General features: G+C 43.3%; 1 protein-coding gene across 2 annotated transcripts in view; it reads left to right on the top strand.

Annotated features, from left to right (window-relative positions):
* HSPA14 (heat shock protein family A (Hsp70) member 14) overlaps nt 1–20,753 on the top strand; it is a 580,056-nt gene that overhangs the window by 233,530 nt on the left and 325,773 nt on the right. For both annotated transcript variants that reach the window (XM_044088271.1, XM_044088270.1), the window contains exon 9: nt 5,724–5,879. In XM_044088271.1, coding sequence (XP_043944206.1) covers nt 5,724–5,879 — 156 coding nt within the window. The remainder of the gene's footprint in view (nt 1–5,723; nt 5,880–20,753) is intronic.

Raw genomic sequence — 20,753 nt, 5'->3', positions numbered from 1 at the left:
GTTAACAATTGTCTTGCCTGTGGAAAGCAAATACCACACAGAGATTTTCATTCCTACTGCGTCACTTGTTTAGGCCCAGACCACGACATTCCCCATTGTCGCTTTTGTGGTTTGTTCAATGCCAGAACTATACATCGTCAGGCTGTTATTGTAGCTAGATATTTTCGCTCTCAGTACCCGACTTCCGATATGGGTTCGGTAAGCCATCAGACAACCGGTCTTCTGAAAAAACGTAAGGATAAAGACGGAGACAGACCGCACAGGTCCAAAACTGCCGACAATGCTTCCGTTAAGCTAGTCGTCAGTTCTCCGATCCTCAGTGAGGCACTTTCGCAGCCCCTGATGCCCGCTTCTGTGGATTCGCAGGCCGCTACCGAGACCCTTTCGGAGTCCGATATGCCGCAAGACTCTTCTTCGACTAAGGATCCTGCGGATGTCTCTACCTTGGATGGGTCCAGAGCCGCTGAGCAGGCACTGGCTTCCAAGGAAGAACTTCACACTACCGATACTCGACACAGACCGATGACTTCTTTCACATCTACAGTTCTTTCGAAAACTACAGAGTTTCTAAGGCCCAGGGTACGAACTAGACCCAAAAAAACAATGACCCAAGCTCAGGCCCCTGCTTCCTTGCCTCAGTCTCAAATTATTAAAATGGTGGAAGACCTTATAATGCTAATCAGGGGAAGCCAGGCTACCACTTCTAAAAGAAAAAGAGACTTATCCCCAGTAGTTTTATCTGAACAGGAATGTGATGACTCTGATGCATCTGAATATGAAGATAGGCAACCCCTCTCTGCTTATGAGGATTCTGATGCAGAGGAATCCATCCCTTCAGCCTCCCCATCCGAGGAATTTTCCTTTGGGGAAACCCTACATACTTTAAGGGAGCATTTCCAATGGGAATGTCAGGACTATCCTCAGTCAAAAAAGAGACTCTGGGAATTCTTAGATCTTCCACAGCACAGACCTCTGGCCATTCTTCCTGTCCTGGATGTTGTGGATGATGTCTTTATGGAATCCAGTCTGACCCCTGACACCCTGCCTCTTGCTCCCAGGAAACCTGACAGATACTATAGAATCCCTGACTCTCTCAAATTTCTTTTCAAAAATCCTACTGCTGACCCCAAGGTCCTCTCTCAAGGACCTAAAGGAATCAAAGCAACTTCAGCTAAGAATCCTACCCCCTCAGATAGGGATTTCCGAGCATTAGACAGATGGAGTAAAAAAGTATACACCTCTGTTACTCTCGCTATTAGAGCATTAAATTGTCAGTTCCATATGCTGAAATATCAGCAACATACCATGGAACTCCTCAAACAAAAAATATCTTCTTGCCCTGCTTGTGCAGAAAAGAGTTACAAGAGTTAATGCATTTTGCAAGTCAAGTGACTAAGCACACCTTACAATGTGGTTTTGATGCCCTAGAAGCATCTTGCAGGGCAGCAGTTACTGGTTCTGTACTTAGAAGACATGCTTGGCTTAAGGAACAGACCTTTCCAGACCATGTCAAATCCAAATTATTGGACGCACCCTTGCACAAAGACAACTTATTTGGCACCAAGGCAGAAGAGAAGAAAAAGCTAAACCTATACAGACAGTTAAGGACTTCTTACAGGTCCAGCCATTGAGGTTCAGTAGGCATTGCCCCTCCAAGCACTGGTTCTTTCCTGCCCCCCAGGTCTGCTCAGCCCAAACCCAGGGGAAGCAGGTCCCCCAGACAACAGCCCCAGGGAATGCAGAGATCTAAGCAGTGCAGTTCCTTCTCTTCAAAACCAGGGAGTGCTAAGCCACCTCCTTATGGTAAAAGCTCACAATGACTTTACACTTCTACCTCCTCCCTCTGCCCACGTGCACTTTGCCCCTAGGAGGAAAACTCTCCTTCCACCCAAACAACTGGGCCACCATTACCAACGACCGCTGGGTCCTCAACATAGTGTCCCAGGAATACAAATTTTATTTTCACACTCTGCCAACCCGAAAAGGGTTCCTAGATCTTCCCCCAAACCAGAGGGCAGAAGCCAAAAAGCAAGTCCTTTCTCTCCTCTCTATGAGGGCAATAGAGCATGTTCCTGCAGAACAGACAGCCCTAGGTTTCTACTCCAGACTCTTCCTGGTACCCAGAAAAGAGGGCACATGGCGCCCCATCCTCGACCTATCCATTCTAAACACCTTTCTGGTGATATCAAAATTCAAAATGCTCACCCTCCAGCAGCTTCTTCCTATGCTTTCCAAGGATGCTTGATTAGCCACCCTAGACCTAAAGGAGGCCTACCTACACATCCCAGTCAGGGAATCATGCAAGAAATATCTACATTTCAAAGCAGGATCACTGCACTTCCAGTTCTCTGCACTTCCCTTTGGCTTAGCCACTGCTCCCAGAGTTTTCACAAAATGTCTGGCTCGCGCCATTGCTTTTTGCAGGCAAAGAAATATTCAAATTTATCCATACTTAAGACGACTGCCTGATTCAGGTAGACAGTCAGGAAAAGCTGCTAAAGCACCTGACATTTGTAAAGGACCTACTGACCTCCCTGGGGTATACTATCAATGAAAAGAAATCAAAACCAGTACCCACTCAAAAATTGTTTTCCTGGGAGCAAGCCTGGACACAGCTTCCCAGATGGCATTCCTTACACCAGAATAACAAACCTACCTGACAGCCTACTTCTCTCAACTAGCCACCAGGACCCAGTTATCCGCAAGGAAAATCCTGCAAGATCTAGGGTTCATGGCTTCTTGCATTCTACTCATTCCAAACTGCATATAAGGAAACTACAATGGTACCTAAAAAGCCTATTTTCCTAGGGAAAAAATTTGCTGTTCCAAAACACATACATACGACACAAGCACACCAAACAAACAGCAATCCACACACAAACACCTAAACTCTTACACCTAACCCTACACTAAACTATACATATACCACTAACTATCACCTTAACCCAAACCCTAAGCCTAAGGTCCGTCACTATCGCACAGTCACCTACCCCGCCCTAACCCTCATGTCCACACAATCGCACACTTACCTGAACCCGACCCGTAACTTTCCACCACACTGCTGAAAATACCGAAGCAACAGAAACGGACAACTGAATTATTTTCCTAGGAAAAAATTCTGTTTTCTGTTTGTTCGATATTTTCAGCATTCGCTGAAAACAGGTCGATATTAGATCACTCGGAATTTTGAACGTTTGGTGTTCTAATATAGACCCGTTTTTCTACTATCATGTTAAACGTGCTGTATGTAAATTGTACTCTGCACCATGGAGAAGTCTCTTGACCTCTTGCAGATTGGATGAACAGGGCATCTAATGGTGAAGTTACAGATGTAAGGAGTACTGCAACAGACAGAACATTCACTATTAAGCAGGTTGCCTGCGCAAATTTATTTTCTAAGCAACTCGATCACATACATTTGAGGAGGCACCTAGCACCATTTCAGGGTTTTGCTGCTATTGGAGACCCTCCATTGCAGCCAGGACTTCCACTATGTGAGTTGGAGGAGATTGCAACGTCACCAAGCAAACTTTGCTAAATGGAATGGGTTCCCCATTTGGATAAACTGTACTTGAACCAAATCTGCTTTATCAACCTAAGGGTAATCATGACATATCCCAAGTACCTGATCGATATGGCTCTCGGATATCCCATCGTCTTGGTGGTTTTGACAACTCTTTCTGTCTATCCTGATCTTCTGAGAGTCAAGCTTGTAGTCAAGCACCAGCTGGTCAGGCATACAAGTAAATGAATGTTGCATTTTCATGTACCATTGAAAAGTTCCTCCTGTTTGTAGGATTTGAACTTCATGGCTGATCCTTCATATGCTGGATGTGTACTTTCAGCTCAAGATTTGAAGATGCATGAGTTTAGGAGGACTAAGTAGGTGCTGTCACTTTTCTTATATGGATGAAAGGGTTGGAAACCATGTTAAAAAACCCTTTGAAAGTTTTAAAATCATTGCCATATGTATTACATATGGCATGTGTGTGTGTATTATTTATATATATATATATATATATATATATATATATATATATATATATATACACACACACACACACACACACACACACACACACACACACACATACAATATCATTTACTATTGAAATCTAGACCGGCTTCACTGTTGACTTGAAATGCAAAAACCGCAACATCGAACAACCAGAAAACTCAAAAGAATACATCGACATCCGTAGTTCAATGTATTTGACATAGCAGGAGGTAACATCATTCACCCATGCTATGTACCGTAAAGTACCGTGATACTGTACAGTCAACGGCACATGAATTTTACTGTTTTCCAAGAGGCAAGCCCCCCTGCACCCCACACCCCCTACAAACTACAGTGAGGAAATGGGTTAATTCCCTGTTCCTCACTGAACCACAATCTCCACTCAAAAGTTCGAACTCAAATACTCTACACTACCCCTTAGATGTGTAGTCTATGTATTTGGGTTTGCAAAACTGCCTACTGGAAAACTGCACTTCTGACACTCAACCGCCTGCTGTTTGCCAACATTATAGTAATCCTATATATCATGCATTAGAACCTGTGCTGAAAGGTTTCTTCACAACGGGCTGCTTTCGGTGCTTGCTAAAGAAATTAATCCAAAGCTGGTATTGCTGCTTTGTCCAATTGGTCCTTGTTTCACACCTTCAAAAATTACTCATTCAGCTCCTGCTGTAGAAGTCGGTGTTCTTTTGCTTCATCTGTACTCCCCAAGACTCATCATTCTCTTCTTATGCCTTTAAGGTGTCATTCAGCTCCTTACCCACCTAATAGATTTTCTTTTGTATTTTTAATCAGTTATTGATAAAACAAATAGACCCCATTTTTAAGTATAATAGATAGCTGTCTTATTGTGTCAGTTAATTTATGCAGACACCTCTCTTTGTGAGGACCCTTCTACTGTTGCTCTCTGATTTGACAGTGCCTCCTTCCAGCTTCAGTTGTGGGAGTTCCCCTGTTAGACAAGCAAGTGTATACTTGTATATGATTTTGGTTTCCAGATGTCAAACCTTCTTTATCTCTTTATTTGCAGGTGTGCTACTTGGTGGTTGGGGAAGAACTCTGTGTGGATCTGGAGACAGGCATGCTGTTAAAGTCTGCACATGGCATTTCTGCATTCATAAGCATTGGGTGTGCATTTACCCCTGGAGTGTAGGAATGTCAGTAAAAAATACATTATTATTGATTAAGTGGAAGAATCAGTTGCTGACCTCAAAAGAGTATTTCCTGATTGTAGGAAACTTAATGATCCCAACCCAGTCAGCTGCTGTGTTAGTAATGTGGTGAGATACTGATGGTCTTATACTTACTGTTTGAATTATTTGCTCTACAAATGCCAGATAGCTATGTTAATTCCACAGAAAGTAAGAGGTTTGTTTTGGGTGCTTAACATAAAAGATTTTTGAAGACACCTTCACTCATCTGGTCAGACTCTCTCACCCTTCCCATTACCCTTTTAATACCAGTAAGTTGCATGCTGCTTCACATTTTCAAAATGTAATATTTTGTAGCCTTTCTCAACGTTATCCTCCAAACTGCATATTTTCAGTGTATACAGTGCCACCTAGTCATGGTTATAGTTACGATGTAAGAGCACATTAACTGAGAGCCATTCAGAGCTGCCTTTTGTTGATCTGTGTCATTTGTTATGTTTTCCAAAAAGAATACCAACCAGTAACATGTTATAAATTAAACTTGCATATTCTAGATCGTATAAACATGATGTGAGAGGAAATCCTCGTGCCATGATGAAGTTGATGAACAGCGCAGAAGTTAGTAAATGTTCTTTATCAACACTAGGAAGTGCAAATTGCTTTGTGGATTCTCTGTATGATGGCCTAGACTTTGATTGTAATGTCTCCAGGTAAGGAATGCTTTACTCTTTCCATAGAATTTTTGACGTAGTTCATGTTTATTAAAGCATTTTCAAACTTCTTCTTGTACGAAAAAAATGTATACATTTAAGTTAAGTGCTGTGAAGATCGTGGAAACTAAATGGTTCATAGCTTCGTAGATGTACAATGTTATCCTTGTGTACTGTAAGAATTGACAGGACTGTAAAATACTTGAATTAACTGGAAGAAACTGGATTGACAGTGCAATGAACGTCTTTGTTTGTTAATTACCCAAACTTGTGCTTGACAGGTGCCAGTCTCTCCTTTATGGGCCATATCTTTTTGTGCTTTTCAGAATAAAGTCTGCATACCCTGTAGTTCAGTTAAGAATGCTTTATTATGTACAGTGGAGGTAAATGTCAACAATATCTGAATCAAATCTTAATGTCTGTAGCTTCCGCACACATTATACTGTCTATAAGTTCTGTACTCAGAAATGTACGGTCTCCAATAGCAGTGCTGATAATTATGTCTGTAGTTTCTGTACTAATATTCTTGTAATTATGTCCGTAGCTTCTCCACTCATATTCTGATCCTCCTGAATAATGTCATCAATATTCTGGAGTGTCTGTACTGCAGTGACTTTCTTCATGTCAGTCCAAACAAACTAACTTGACTGACTGTCTGAAGTTTCTCCTAATAATACCAAAACCCTGTAAATGTCTACGTCCCTCTTTAACTTTGGTTCCCAAGCCTTGTACCGTACAAACAAAATGTGTTTGTACTCAAATGTACTGCACATTCTGTTCTTATCAGTATTTGTGACTGAAGGGTATTTTCACTAATTGAAAGTACATTCTCTGAAACAGTATACACATTGTGATGGCTTGTTTAATATGGCTGCATTTCCAGACTTGTGCAAAGAGAATATTGTATTTTTGTTTAACAAATTACATTTAAATGAAACCTGAACTTACATGTTCTTTTACTTTTCTTGAAGCATTGAGTTAGTTGAGCTCTTCCTTATATTTTTTGTTTCATTAAAATTATGTCCTGAAAAATATTTGTGCCCTTTTTTGGACACATTTGCTCAGAATTGTAAACTGACTTCAAAATGACTTGAGCAGCACTTACTTATAAGTCTGAAGGATAAATGGAGTAAAATATGTCTGAAAGCAATATTGGAAGAACTACAAACTGCAGAGACTCAAAATCATGAAATGCATATACGGAAAAGCAAATATAAAACTTGGGAGGAAAGAAGAAAAATGTTTTATATTGAAACTAAATGTTTCCTTTTTATATAGGGGTTTGTAAGCTTAGAGTTGTATTTCAGGAGATGGAGGTATGGGAGTATCATAAATGGGATATATGCCTTTAAATGCTAATGATCTGTCTGCAAGAAGCTGTGTTTCAGGTATTACAGTTTCTTCTATAGGTTTCATTTTGATTAAGGATTTTGGGGAGATTAGTCACATTGGTAGTGCGTCTTTGTGTAGCCACCATGTAGACATTACAGAGGGTCTTCGTAGAGAAGTATTTGCAGAACTGGAGACATGTATTTGCAATAGGAGGACATATATTTGCTGTAAAGAGTTTGTGTTTGGAAATACAAAAATATAAACTGCATTCAGAAAATGCTTCAAATGCAGATATCCGGAATCTTCTCACTAAAACAAACGGCTGAAGAAAATAGGAAGCTTTGGATCTAGATGTTGCATTTGCTCCTCACTGTTAGTGGATTAGCATAAAAGCCTAAAAACAGCACAGTGTAGGACCTGGTCCAATGGCATAAAGAGGTGCAGCCCATACTATGCCTTTGATGGCCTGTGTTTTATCAGCTAGGTGTCTGAGGGATCAGACAGAAGAAGATGAGCTTAAGCAGCTGACACCTGCTCGCTAATTGTCAGAGGGAGGGAAGCTGCTAGTCTGCATCATTGATTTGACCTAGTGGTTGCTGGATGCGTCACCCACTTTTTATAATTGTAGGTTGGATATTGCTGTAAATGCAGAGCTGTCCTCTGTAAAGCTGGGGAAACAAGAAAGCATATAATGAGAGCCATGCAGCAATTGTAGTCCTCAAGCCACCTGTGGGAAGGGTGAGTAAGCAGATGTCCCTTCCAAATCACTGTTGCAGTATTCTTTGGTAAAGGGATTCCCTGCCTAGGGAAGCCCAGCATTTGGCAAGTATTCCAAAGCCTTAGGATTTTATGAATGTCTTAGATCATGTGTATGCTCCTTACTCATGGCATAGGGCATAAAGGTGATGTACTGACATAAGTACCTCAGAACTTATTTGCCACCAGTCCAAATGCCATCTTTGATCATCATTCTGAATTCTTCTTTGTGCTGTTTACCAAGCCATTTTAAGTTTTCTTCTCTTATTTTCTTTTGGTTAGTGAGATTACCTGTCATCCAGAAAGGAAAAATGTCAGTGTGTGGAGGACAGATTCCCCATAGGGACTGTCACAAGCAGTGTCTTTTTTGTTTGGGTGCTTCTCATGACCGTACTACATGCTTGATTTGTCAAGCATTTGTTCCTAAGACCCTTCATAGTCATCTCTCCTCCTTGTCTACCTACCTGGCGAACCAATGTATTAAGTTGTTGGCACAAGGTGTGATGGAGGAATAGTCCTGTCCTGAAGGTCAGTCATCTGCCAAGAAGAAGACCAAAAATGATGGGTCAATTTCGGCTGCTGTACTGGCTCCCCTGGATGTCTCTCTTGAGGCTGGTGAAAGCCTGGAGGATCATCCAGTTATGTCGGATTCTTCTGCTGTGACCGCATTGGAGGCTGGCATGAATCCAGCTTCTTGCAGGTCTTTGAAGGCTCTGCAGATGACCGTTGTGGATGTTGAGGAGGAACCTCAGCTTGATTATATCCGAGGGACTGAGGGATGTTCTGCGGATTCTTGTTTGAGGAGATTTGCAGTGTTTTGAGTGTTAGTGAGGGTCTGAACCACTTAAGGTCTTTAGGGCTGAAGTCCCCTCAAAAGAAAAAGCAGAAAACTAAACAAATTTCCTCTGCTGTCAGAGATCCCCAGCAGGAATGGCAGGATTTTACATGGGGGATGTTTAATGCACTCATGGCCTTGAAGCCTCCCCAGGGAGTTTCTGTTCCTACCCCCCATTGGTCTTCTACTCCACTTTAGAGGCCTAGGGAACAGGACTCTTTCAATAAGGACTTGGACAGTGGGGAAGAATCCTTGGCTTACTTCTCTCTGATTCCTTCTCCTTTGGACTGTGTTTCTGAGGAGGAGGATTCAGTTAGTCCAGATTCTCCCTTTAAGGATCTTTCTTTTGGGAATACTATATCTGGTATTATGGAATTGTTTAACTGGGACTGTACTCTGGTTTCTGATGTCCAGAAGAGGAATTATGAACTCCTCCTTATGGAGTCCCCCAAGTCCTCTGCTGTCCCTCTGGTCCTTGCTGCCCTGTTCAGCACTTTTTCAGCAGCTTCTCAAGGTCCTGATCCCTACCTTCAGCCCCTAAAAAGATTGACAGGTTTTATAAAGTGCCTGATGGCTGTTACTCTACAAATGTCCTTCTGCTGACCCCTCTGTTGTATCTGTATCTTCTGACAAACCTTCCAAGCTCTTGCCTGCTACTAAATTACTTCCTTCTGACAAGGATAGTAGGGCCATGGAACAGCTGGGCAAAAATGTGTATACTGCTGCTATACTGGCCTTTCGGGCTATTAATTATCAAGCCCATATGACCAGGTATGTCCTAGCTATTCTTTCTCAGGTGTATCTGGTTATCTCTGACCTTCCTGATTCTGAGGGGAAGGTTTTGGCGCCCTCTTTGTTGGGGTCCTCTTGTCAATAGGCTCACCATTCTATTAAATGTAGTTATGATGCAGTTCTAGAGCTGCTGCCGTAGGTTCTTTGTTGAGGCATTACTCTTGGCTTGGCCTCCAGCCTTTGCCTGATGATTTCAAGGCTAAATAGATGGATGCTCCCCTTTAAAATAAACATTTTTTTGGTTCTGTAGCAGTTGAGCTTTTTAAGTTTCTGCGAGAAAAGGGCAAGGCCTTACAGGAATTGAAGCATATTTTTGATTCCTTATTGCTAAATTTTAGAGAAATTATCCCTCTAAGCCTGCTTTTGTGAATAGACTGTCTCGCCCTCCTCCTGAAGGTGAAAAGGGTTCTAGACAGGCTTCCCCTCCTGCTGAGTTTACTCAGACTCCTACTACTCAGAAGCCTCCTTTTCCAGACAAGCCAGGTTCTGACTGACTGTCGTCTTCCCTCCATCCTAAGTAAGGTTCCTCTGTCTCTTCGTCTTTCCCTGTCCCTTCCTGGTTGGTTAAGGATCACTCAGGATTCTTGGGTTCTTTCCCTCAATCGTCACGGATACTTCATGGTGTGGAAATCCCTTCCTCTTTTTCTGGGCATTCCTCAACCTCCTCATGAACAGGCCCTTTTGTCTCAAGGTACCATCCAAGCAGTTTCTACTCCTCAAAGGGGGGAGGCGTTTTATTCCAGAATGTTTTTGTTTTCCAGGAAAGAAGGTACCTGAAGGTGACACTTATTTATTTATTTTTTTTCTACCTCCAGCTTTCCTGGTCTTTCTGAATCTCAAAGATGCCTATCTTCACATCCCTATTCAACCCCATTTCAGGAAATATTTGCGATGTTCCTCATGTTTCAGTGTTGCAGTCATTACATTTGGGTTATCTGCTTGCAGGTAGCCCTCAGTCGGCCTGATTATCAAAGTCTTGGGTCCTGTGTTGGTTGCGGTCTCATCTTCCATGACATCAGGTAATCAGGGGTATAAAGCATGCAGCCAATGCCATTACATCAGTCTTTCTTGCCATGCGGTGCCCGAAGAAGAAGCAGTTCGCAAGTGCCGGTCGGCCGACTCCTGAAATTTTTGTTTTCGAGTTTCAGATCCGAAGTCTTCAACAAAGCTATCCCGTTGGGGATCCTTTTTCTTGCTCTAAACCGATGTCAGTAAAAGTTAACAATTGTATTACTTGTGGAAAGCAAATACCTCATAAAGATTTTCATTTGTACCGCATTTCTTGCTTAGGCCCAGACAACAACATCCTTTGCTGTCGGTTTTGTGCCTTATTCAATCCTCAAACTATTCGTCATTGGTTCATTTTCGCATCTAACTATTTTGGTACTCTGTTCAATTATCTAGAGTTGGCTTCGGTAAGCCACCCGACTACCGACATTCTGAAAAAATGCAAAGATAAAGACAGAGACAGACCGCATAGGTCCAAAGCTGCCGACGACGCTTCCGTTAAGCTAGTTGCCAGTTCGCCGGTACTCAGGCAGTTTTGCAGCCCCTGATACCCGTTACTTCAGATTCACAGGCCTCTACTGAGACCCATTCGGAGTCCGGTATGCCGTGAGATGCTTCTTCGACTATGGTACCTGCGGATATCTCTAACTTGGATGGGTCCAGAGCCGATGTGCAGGCACTGGCTTCTGAGGGTGTATTCAGGCCTACTGACTTACATATTAAACTGATGCCATCTTCTTCTTCAAGGCCTAAAACTCTATCCACACCTAGAAAACCGACACCCAGACTGCATGGTCAGGCCCCTATGCCTAAAAAATAAACGATACGAATGGTTGAAGACGTTATTACTCTAATCAGGGGAAGCCACCCTTCTCACTCTGAGACCTAGGACTGATTTTCCTTCTGATTCTTCTGATTTCTCTGACTGATGACCGGGAGTTGCCCTTATCTACCTAGATGATTCTGATGCAGAGGACTCCATTCCCTCTGCTTCCCATCTACAGGATTTCTCTTTTGGTGAAAACTTGCATACTCTTAGGGAGCATTTCCACTGGGAAAGCCAGGATTACTCTGACTCCAAAAAGAGGCTTAGGGAATTCTTACTCCTACCTCAGTACAGGCCTTTAGCCATCCCTCCTGTACTGGACAGTGATGCCTTCTTGGAATCTAGCCTGGCCCCTGACACTTTACCTCTTGCTCTCAGAAAACCTGACCGGTATTACAGGGTACCAGACTCTCAAAAGTTCCTCTTTAAAATCCTACTGTGGATCCTGAGACCATTTCACAGGGACCCAAGGGCATCAAGGCTACTACTGCCAAAAACCCTACCCCCTCTGATAGAGATTCCAGGGCCCTGGATAGATGGGGTAAGAAGGTATACACTTCTGCAACTTTGGCCATTAGGGCCTTAAACTGCCAGTTTCATATGTTAAAGTATCAGCAACATATTATTGGATTGCTTAAACAGAAAATGATGTTGATTCCTGACCATGCTTAAAATAAAGAATTACAGGATTTAATGCATTCTGCTGAACAAGTTGGAAAACATGCTTAACAATGTGGTTTTGATTCATTAGAGGCATCTTGCAGGGCTGCTATCACTGGGTTTGTACTAAGAAGGCATACTTGGCTTAAGGAGCAATCTTTGCCAGATGATGATAAAGCTAAATTACTGGATGCTCCCTTAAACCAAGACCGCCTGTTTGGCAACAAAGCAGAAGAAGTACTTAAAAAGATGGAGGAAAAAGCTAAATCTATGCAAACTGTTAAAGATTTCCTGCAGGTACAGCCTCCCAGATTTAGTAGGCATTGGCCTTCTAAGAATTGGTCCTTTCCTGCCTCTTCCAGGCCTTCAGTCCAAACCAAGAACCAGCAGAACACCCAGGCTTCAGTCCCAAGGTACTCACAGGCCTAAGCAGTGGGGGGCTTCCACTTCCAAAGCTGGGAGTAGTAAGACACCCCCTATGGTAAACTGTCACAATGACTCAACTTTAAACCTTCCAAGCCCTGCTCAACTGACTGTTCCTTTAGGGGGAAAGATCGCCCTGTGTGCAAATAATTGGGAGCTCATTACCCAAGACAAATGGGTTTTAAATATAGTTTCCCAAGGTTACAGATTCCACTTCCACTCCTTACCAACCCCAAATGGTTGGCCAGACCTACCCCCAAATCAGTCAGCAGAGGCTCAAAGGCAAGTTATCTCTCTTCTATGCATCAGGGCTATTCAACCTGTCCCAGAAGAGCAATGGGGGCAAGGATTCTACTCAAGACTTTTTATGGTACCCAGAAAAGACCATTCCTGGTGTCTTATTCTGGACCTGTCTATCCTAAACACTTTCTTGGAAATCCCAAAATTCAAAATGCTAACTCTTTATCAGCTGCTTCCCATGCTAGGCAAAAATGCCTGGTTGGCAGCACTGTATTTAAAGGAAGCCTACCTGCACATCCCAATAAGGGAATCTTGCAGAAGATACCTGCGCTTCAGAGCAGGCTACATGCACTATCTGTTCTCTGCACTGCCCTTTGGCTTATCTACTGTGCCCAGGGTATTCACAAAGTGCCTAGATCCAGTCATTGCATTTTGCATACAAAGAAGTATTCAAATATATCCATACCTGGATGGTTGTCTAATTCAGGCAGAAAGCCAGGACATACTATTACATCATATAGCATTTGTAAAGAAATTACTAACTTCTCTGGGGTACACCATAAACAAAAAGAAATCACATGTAGTACCCTGTCAACAAATTGTATTCCTGGGAGCAAGCTTGAATACAACTTCCCAGATGGCCTACCTCACGCCAGGGAAACAAGTTCATTTTACAGCCTACTTCAAACTTCTGGCCACAAAGACCCAGCTATCTGCAAGGAAAATGCTGCAAGCCCTGGAGTTCATGGCCTCTTGCATTCTACTGATTCCATATGCAAGACTGCATATGACGAAACTACAATGGTATCTAAAAAGCCTATTGTGTCAACATTCTCAGGACCTAGAATCAATGATTCCTATCATACCTTGTCTAAAGATAGAGTTCCTTTGGTGGGCAGAGGCCTGCCACCAAAACAAGGGACTGCCATTCACTCTACCCCCTGCTGCCCAAATCCTAACAACAGACGCATCAGACTATGCATGGTGGGCTCACTTGGCAGGGCAGTGCATTCAAGGCAAATGGAACCCAAATCAAATGCACCTGCATATCAATCAAAAAGAAATGTTAGCTGTACAGAATGCTCTGACAGCCTTCAGGGACCACATTCTTCCAGGACAATTATTGGTAAAGACGGACAACACCACTGTTATGTGGTAGATAAACAAGCAGGGGGGAACCCACTCATACCCTCTCTGCAGACTAGCTATGGCTCTGTGGAACACAGCCATGAGCTACCAAGTGCACCTACAAGCTCAATACTGGCCAGGCAAACTAAATACACTGGCAAACGACCTAAGCAGAAATCTCATGGACTCACAAGAGTGGAAACTGGAACCAAAGATATTCAACATGTTGAGAAACAATTGGGGGGAGCCAAGAGATAGACCTGTTTGCCTCCCCTCAGAACTACCAATTGGACAAATTCTGCACAAGGACTCCCCACAAACAAGCTTGGGAAGTGGATGCCCTGTCCTTCACCTGGAAAAACCTATCAGTTTATGCCTTTCCCCCTCTGCCTCTCCTCTCCAAAGTGCTGCTAAAGATTAAAAAGGACAAGCCAAGGACAATACTGATTGCACCAGACTGGCCATGCCAGCACTGGTACCTCCTCTTGCACAGCGTGTCACTGCTGGAACCATGGCACCTGCCTCAGACCCCTGCCCTGCTGTCCCAGCAGGAGATCCGGGTTCTGCACCCACAGCTTCAAACCCTGAACTTTGCAGCCTGGCTAATTACCTTATCTCTTCGTTACCATCCCTCAGTAAGCAAGTGATGGATATCATTCTCGAGGCAAGGAGGCCTAGTACTAGAAACTCCTATACTGAAAAATGGAAAAGATTCTGTTCCTGGAGCCAAACTCAGGGGATGGGCACAGGGGTGCCCAATTTACCACATATTCTTCAATACTTAACTGAGATGCTTCACAAGGGCCTTCCATCAAAATTCATGCCTCGGCCATTTCAGCACATTACAATACAGAGTCACCCCTCTTCTCTCATCCTCTGAAGCATCTCCTCAGAGGGGCCAAAAACTTAAGACCACCCAGGAGAGCCCCTACTTCAGCCTGGGACCTTAACTTTGTATTGGAAAAGCTCACTTTACCTCCCTTTGAGCCAGCTGCAAATGTAGAGTTGAAATTCCTTTCATGGAAAACAGCCTTCCTTCTAGCCATTACTTCAGCAAGAAGGGTGTCTGAATTACAGGCCCCCATGGCAGTGGAGCCTTTCATCATCTTTCATGTGGACAGGGTGTCACTCAGGACCAATCCTTCCTTCATGCCCAAGGTGGTATCCAGTGTGTCCCTTAATCAGTCCATTCATTTGCCAATCTTCTTTTCTAATCCACAGAGCAAAGGGGAATGAATACTGCACTCCTTGGACGTGCACAGATAACTTCGATTTTGCTTGGACAGGACTAAACCTCTCAGGAAATATGAACAGCTGCTGGTTGCATTTGTTGCAGGGGCAGAATGGAAGGCCATTTCAAAGCAAGCCATTTCAAAGCAAATCATTTCTAAGTGGATAGGCCATTGCATTCATTTCTGCTATCAGCACCATGGAAAACCTACCCCACAGGGGATAAGACCTAATTCCACCAGGGCTGCATCTACCTCTACAGCCTTTCTCAGAGGTGTCCCTACCAGGGACATCTTGGAAGCTGCTGCCTGGAGCTCCATTCATACCTTCACCAAGCATTACCACTTGCCAATTCTTTTCTAAATCCAGTGCTGGCTTTGCCACTGCAGTCTTGCAGGGCCTTTTAGCTGGTCCTAATGCTATCTAATTGCCTCCTCCCATTCTTAGCTTTGGGAATCTACCCAAATGTGATGACTGCAACAGTGAAACACGAAGAACATAGTACAGTTGTGTACACTTACCATGAATGTAGATGTTCGAGTGTATTCACTGTTGCAGTCCTGGTTACCCTCCCCCCAGCCCCCTGAGTTCTGTTGACTGTACCTCTATTCTTGTTTATTATGCTATTATTATGGGGGCACCTGACATCTGGGGCAAGAAAAACTGATGTAATGGCGTCGGCTGCACGCTTTATACCCCTGACTACCTGACGTCATGGAAGATGAGACAGCAACTGACGCAGGACCCAAGACTTTGGTAATCAGGCCGACCAGTGCTACCTGCAAGCAGATAACCCAAATGTGATGACTGCAACAGTGAATACCCTCGAGCATCTACATTTATGGTAAGTGTACACAACTGTACTTTTCTTATTGAGCTTTTGTACTCGCTTTAGCAGTGATATGGAAGGACCTCGTACAGTTGTTTAAAATCTTATCACAACAGTAGATATCCTTCTCTTCACTGTTGCCGTATTCACTTTCTCCCTAAAGTCTGCTTTACACTTACTGTGACTATAGTGCTTACTGAGAGGAAGTTAAAAAGCAGATCTTAGCATTATTCTTTTAGAACAGATTATGAATTTTGAATATTTGTTTAATGCAGAAGATTAACTTGACTGGAGGGGAATATTTATGGCAGGTGGAATGTTTGTAGTGTTTTACAAGACAGCTGGGCATTGTTTGAGTGCCTTTCTTTGGGTGATCAAGTTGCATTTATCCAAGTTTTGGGTCCTTTTTGCGACCTGCTGCCTCAGTCATCAGCCCCCCCCTTTTTCAACCACTCAGTCAGTTCATCCCATCCATCACCAGAGAGAAAAGGTTTGCTATGAGGAGGCCTTCATTTTTGGCATCCATCAAGGTGCTTTGAATTTTGTTCTTATGGGTCCCTAACCGCACTGTGCATGGCCTATATACTGCCCCAGGGTTTGGCATGCAATGGGCATGCTGGTGAACATGCATCACTGCTTATCCAGGTGAATGAACTCCTCAAGACTAACCTGCCTATATTAAACCAACACCCCACATAATTTATGAACATATTTTAAGTGTTCCTCTAAAGTCCAAGTCCTGTTGCAGGTAATCCTTTGAAGGAAGATCTAATATATGCCCCATTTGTATGGGGACTCAAACTTTGCAGTGTGGCAGGCTAGCTAGCAGGCACTTTTGGCCAGCAGATGAAGTTTCGTATGCCTACACACACACACATATATGTATACGTATATATATATATATATATATATATATATATATATATATATATATATATATATATATATATATGTGTGTGTGTGTGTGTGTGTGTGTGTGTGTGTGTGTGTGTGTGTGTGTGTGTGTGTGTGTATTTCTGGTGGAACCAGTAAAGGTGGGCAGATTAGATTTATGGGTTAGAAGCTGTCTAGTTGCATGGTTGCTGATCAAACCAGTATTTGTTCCAAAAAAAACATGATTAAAATAGTTGGCTTGTCTTTAGGTTTTTAAATATTTAATTCTGGCTAGATAAGCTGGTGTTGTAGTGCCACAACAACCAAGGTGAGAAGCATTTTTCTGCTTTGCTGAAATTCCGTAAAGGTTTTTTTTTTCAGTAATCCATATTCAGGGAATCCACATTTTGAACTGAATGAGAACTGAATCAGAATATGGTGACCCATGTATCATTCTACAGAAGGATTCAAGAGCAGGCAGATGTTCTTCGTGTTTCACTGTTGCGGTCATTACATTTGGGTAATCTGCTGGCAGGTTGCCCTCAGTCGGCCTGAATAACAAAGTCTTGGGTCCTGCGTTGGTTGCTGTCTCTTCTTCCATGACTTCAGGTCGTCAGGGGTGTAAAACATGCAGCCAACGCCATTTTATTCAGTCTTTCTTGCTGCGCGGTGCCCGAAGCAGAAGCAGTTTGCAAGTGCCAGTCGGTCGACTACTGAAATTTTCGTATTCGAGTTTCAGAACCAAAATCTTCAAACTAAAGCCAAGTACCCCGTTGGGGAAACTTTTTCTTGCTCCTTACCGATGTCAGTAAAAGTTAATAATTGCATTACTTGTGGGAAGCAAATACCTCATAAGGATTTTCATTTGTACTATATTCCTTGCCTAGACCCAGATCACAACGTGCCCTGCTGTTGGTTTTGTGCTAGATTTAACCAACGCAGTATTAAGCGTCGGTATATTTTTGCTTCTAAATATTTTGGTACAAGATTTATTTATCCTGAAATGTTGTCGGTTAGCAATTCGACTACCGGAGTTCACAAAAAACGCAAAGAAAAAGACGGAAACAGACCGTCAAGGTCCAAAACCGATGACGAAGCTTCTCCTAAGCCAGTCGCAGGTTCGCCAGTACTCAGTGAGGTGCTTTTGCAGCCCCTGATACCCGCTACTTTTGAGTCGCAGGCCTCTACCGAGACCCATTAGTATTGAACCCGCAGATGTCTCTCCCTTGGATGGGTCTGGAGCCGCTGAGCAGGCACCAGCTTCTGAGGGTGTTTTCAGGCCTCAACATTTTTATATTAAACTGACGCCAGCAACAAAAACAAGGTCGAAAACATCTTCTATGTCTAAAAAACTGACGCATGAGCCACGTACTCAGTCCCCTATGCCTAAAAAACAGATGATCAAAATGGCTGAGGATTTAATTACCTTGATCAGGGGTTCCCAACCCCCCCTGCTAAGAGGCCTAGGCAAGGAACTGATTATGAATCTTCAGATCATGTTTCCATTTCTTCTGATCAGGCATTTTCTATTCCACCCTATGAGGATTCTGATGCAGAGGAATCCATCCCATCTGCATCTCCTCCTGAGGATTACTCTTTTGGAGAGACTTTGCATACTTTAAGGGAACATTTTCAGGACTTCTCTGAATCAAAAATCTGAATCAAAAAAGAGGCTTAGGGATTTCCTTCTTCCTCAGCATAGGCCTTTGGCAATACCTCCTGTATTAGACATTGTTGATGTGCTTTTGGAATCAAGCATGGCTCCTGATTCCCTGCCTCCAGCTCCTAGTAAACCAGACAGATATTACAGGGTTCCTGACTCCCACAAATTTCTATTCAAAAATCCTGCTGCTGATCCTGAGACTATTTCTCAGGGTCCCAAGGGTTTAAAGGCCTTTACAGCCAAAAATTCTACCCCCTCTGATAGAGATTCCAGGGCGCTGGATAGATGGGGAAAGAAGGTTTATACGTCTGCAACCTTGGCAGTCCGGGCCTTAAACTGCCAGTTTCATATGCTTAAATATCAACAGCATGTTATGGGCTTACTGAAACAGAAAATTATGTTGATTTCTGATTGTGTGGAAAATAGAGTTACAGGAATTATTGCATTCAGCAGAACAGGTTGAAAAGCATACTTTGCAATGTGGGTTTGATTCCTTGGAGAGGCCTCTTGTAGGGCCGCCGTTACTGGATTTGTGATTAGAAGGCATGCCTGGCTCAAGGAGCAAAATCTGCCTGATCATGTTAAAGCTAAATTGTTGGATGCCCCTTTGCAGCATGATACTCTGTTTGGTAATAAGGCAGAAGAGGTTTTAAAGAAAGTGGAAGACAAAGCTAAATCTATGCAAACTGTAAACGATTTCTTGCAAGTGCAGCCACCCAGGTTCAGTAGACACTGGCCTACTAAAAATTGGTCCTTTCCTGTGTCCAACAGAGCCACCCAAGGCAAATCCAGGTGCTCAAAAGGCTCTAGATACCTATCACAGGGTTCTTACAGGTCAAAGCAACGGGGTGCCTCCACCTCCAAATCTGGAGGAAACAAAGCACAACCCTACAGTAAGCAGTCTCAATGAGTTTCCTCTACCATCACCAAGACTTATCTTTTGGCAGCCCCCTGGGGGGAAAACTAGCACTTCATGCTCAAAATTGGCAGTTAATTACCCAGGACAAGTGGGTATTAGACATAGTATCCCAGGGGTACAGATTTCATTTCCATACTTTGCCAATTCCAAATGGATGGCCGGATCTGCCACAAAACCAGTGTGCAGAGGCCCAGAAACAAGTAACGTCCCTCATGGATATGGGGGCTATTCAACTGGTACCAGAAAAGAAAAAAGGACAAGGATTTTATTCAAGACTTTTCCTGGTACCCAGAAAAGACAATTCATGGCGTCCAATACTAGACTTATCGATTTTGAACACGTTTCTGGACATACCAAAATTCCAAATGCTGACTTTGCAACAGCTACTGCCTATGCTGGGTAGGAATGCTTGGTTAGTAACTCTAGACCTAGAGGAGGTATACCTGCATATCACAATATGGGAATCATGCAGAAGATACCTCCGCTTCAAAGCAGGTTTTTTGCATTACCAATTCTCTGCACTGCCCTTTGGCTTATCTGCTGCGCCCAGGGTCTTTACAAAGTGCCTGGCACCAGTAATTGCATTCTGCAGATAAAGAAGCATTCAAACTTATCCTTATCTGGACGACTGTCTCATTCAAGCAGAGGACAAGGACACTCTTCTTCAACATCTGGCATTTGTAAAAAGACTTCTAAGATGCCTAGGGTACACCATAAACGAAAAGAAATCACAACTGGTACCCTCTCAAATAATTACATTCCTGGGTGCAAGCTTGAATGCAACTGCCCAGATGGCTTACCTCACGCCAGACAAACAAAGGCAAGTGACAACATACTTCAAACAAATGGCAACAAAAACCCAGTTATCTGCAAGACAAATTCTGCAGGCTTTGGGGTTCATGGCATCCTGCATTCTACTAATTCCATTTGCGAGACTGCATATGAGGAAACTTCAGTGGTACCTAAAAAGTTTATGGAGTCAACACTGTCACAGTCTGGAAACGATGATTCCTCTCATTCCCTGCCTACAACAGGAGTTTCTTTGGTAGGTAGAGACATGTCACCAAAACAAGGGACTGTCATTCACTCTACCCCCTGCCACCCTAATTACAGACGCATCGGACTATGCTTGGGGGGCCCACCTGGCAGGGAGATGCATTCAGGGCAAATGGACCCCAAACCAAATGCATCTGCATATCAACCAGAAAGAGATGCTAGCTGTTCAGAATGCTCTGACAGCCTTCAAGGACTTACTTCATCCAGGACAACTACTGATAAAGACGGACAATGCCACGGTTATGTGGTACATAAACAAGCAGGGGGGTACAAATTCCTACCCCCTTTGCAGACTAGACATGGC

Source organism: Protopterus annectens, chromosome 11.part0, assembly GCF_019279795.1.
Source record: "Protopterus annectens isolate FY-2018-M chromosome 11.part0, PAN1.0, whole genome shotgun sequence".
Classification (NCBI taxonomy): Eukaryota; Metazoa; Chordata; order Ceratodontiformes; family Protopteridae; genus Protopterus; species Protopterus annectens.
This window is presented reverse-complemented; position numbering and strand designations above follow the sequence as displayed.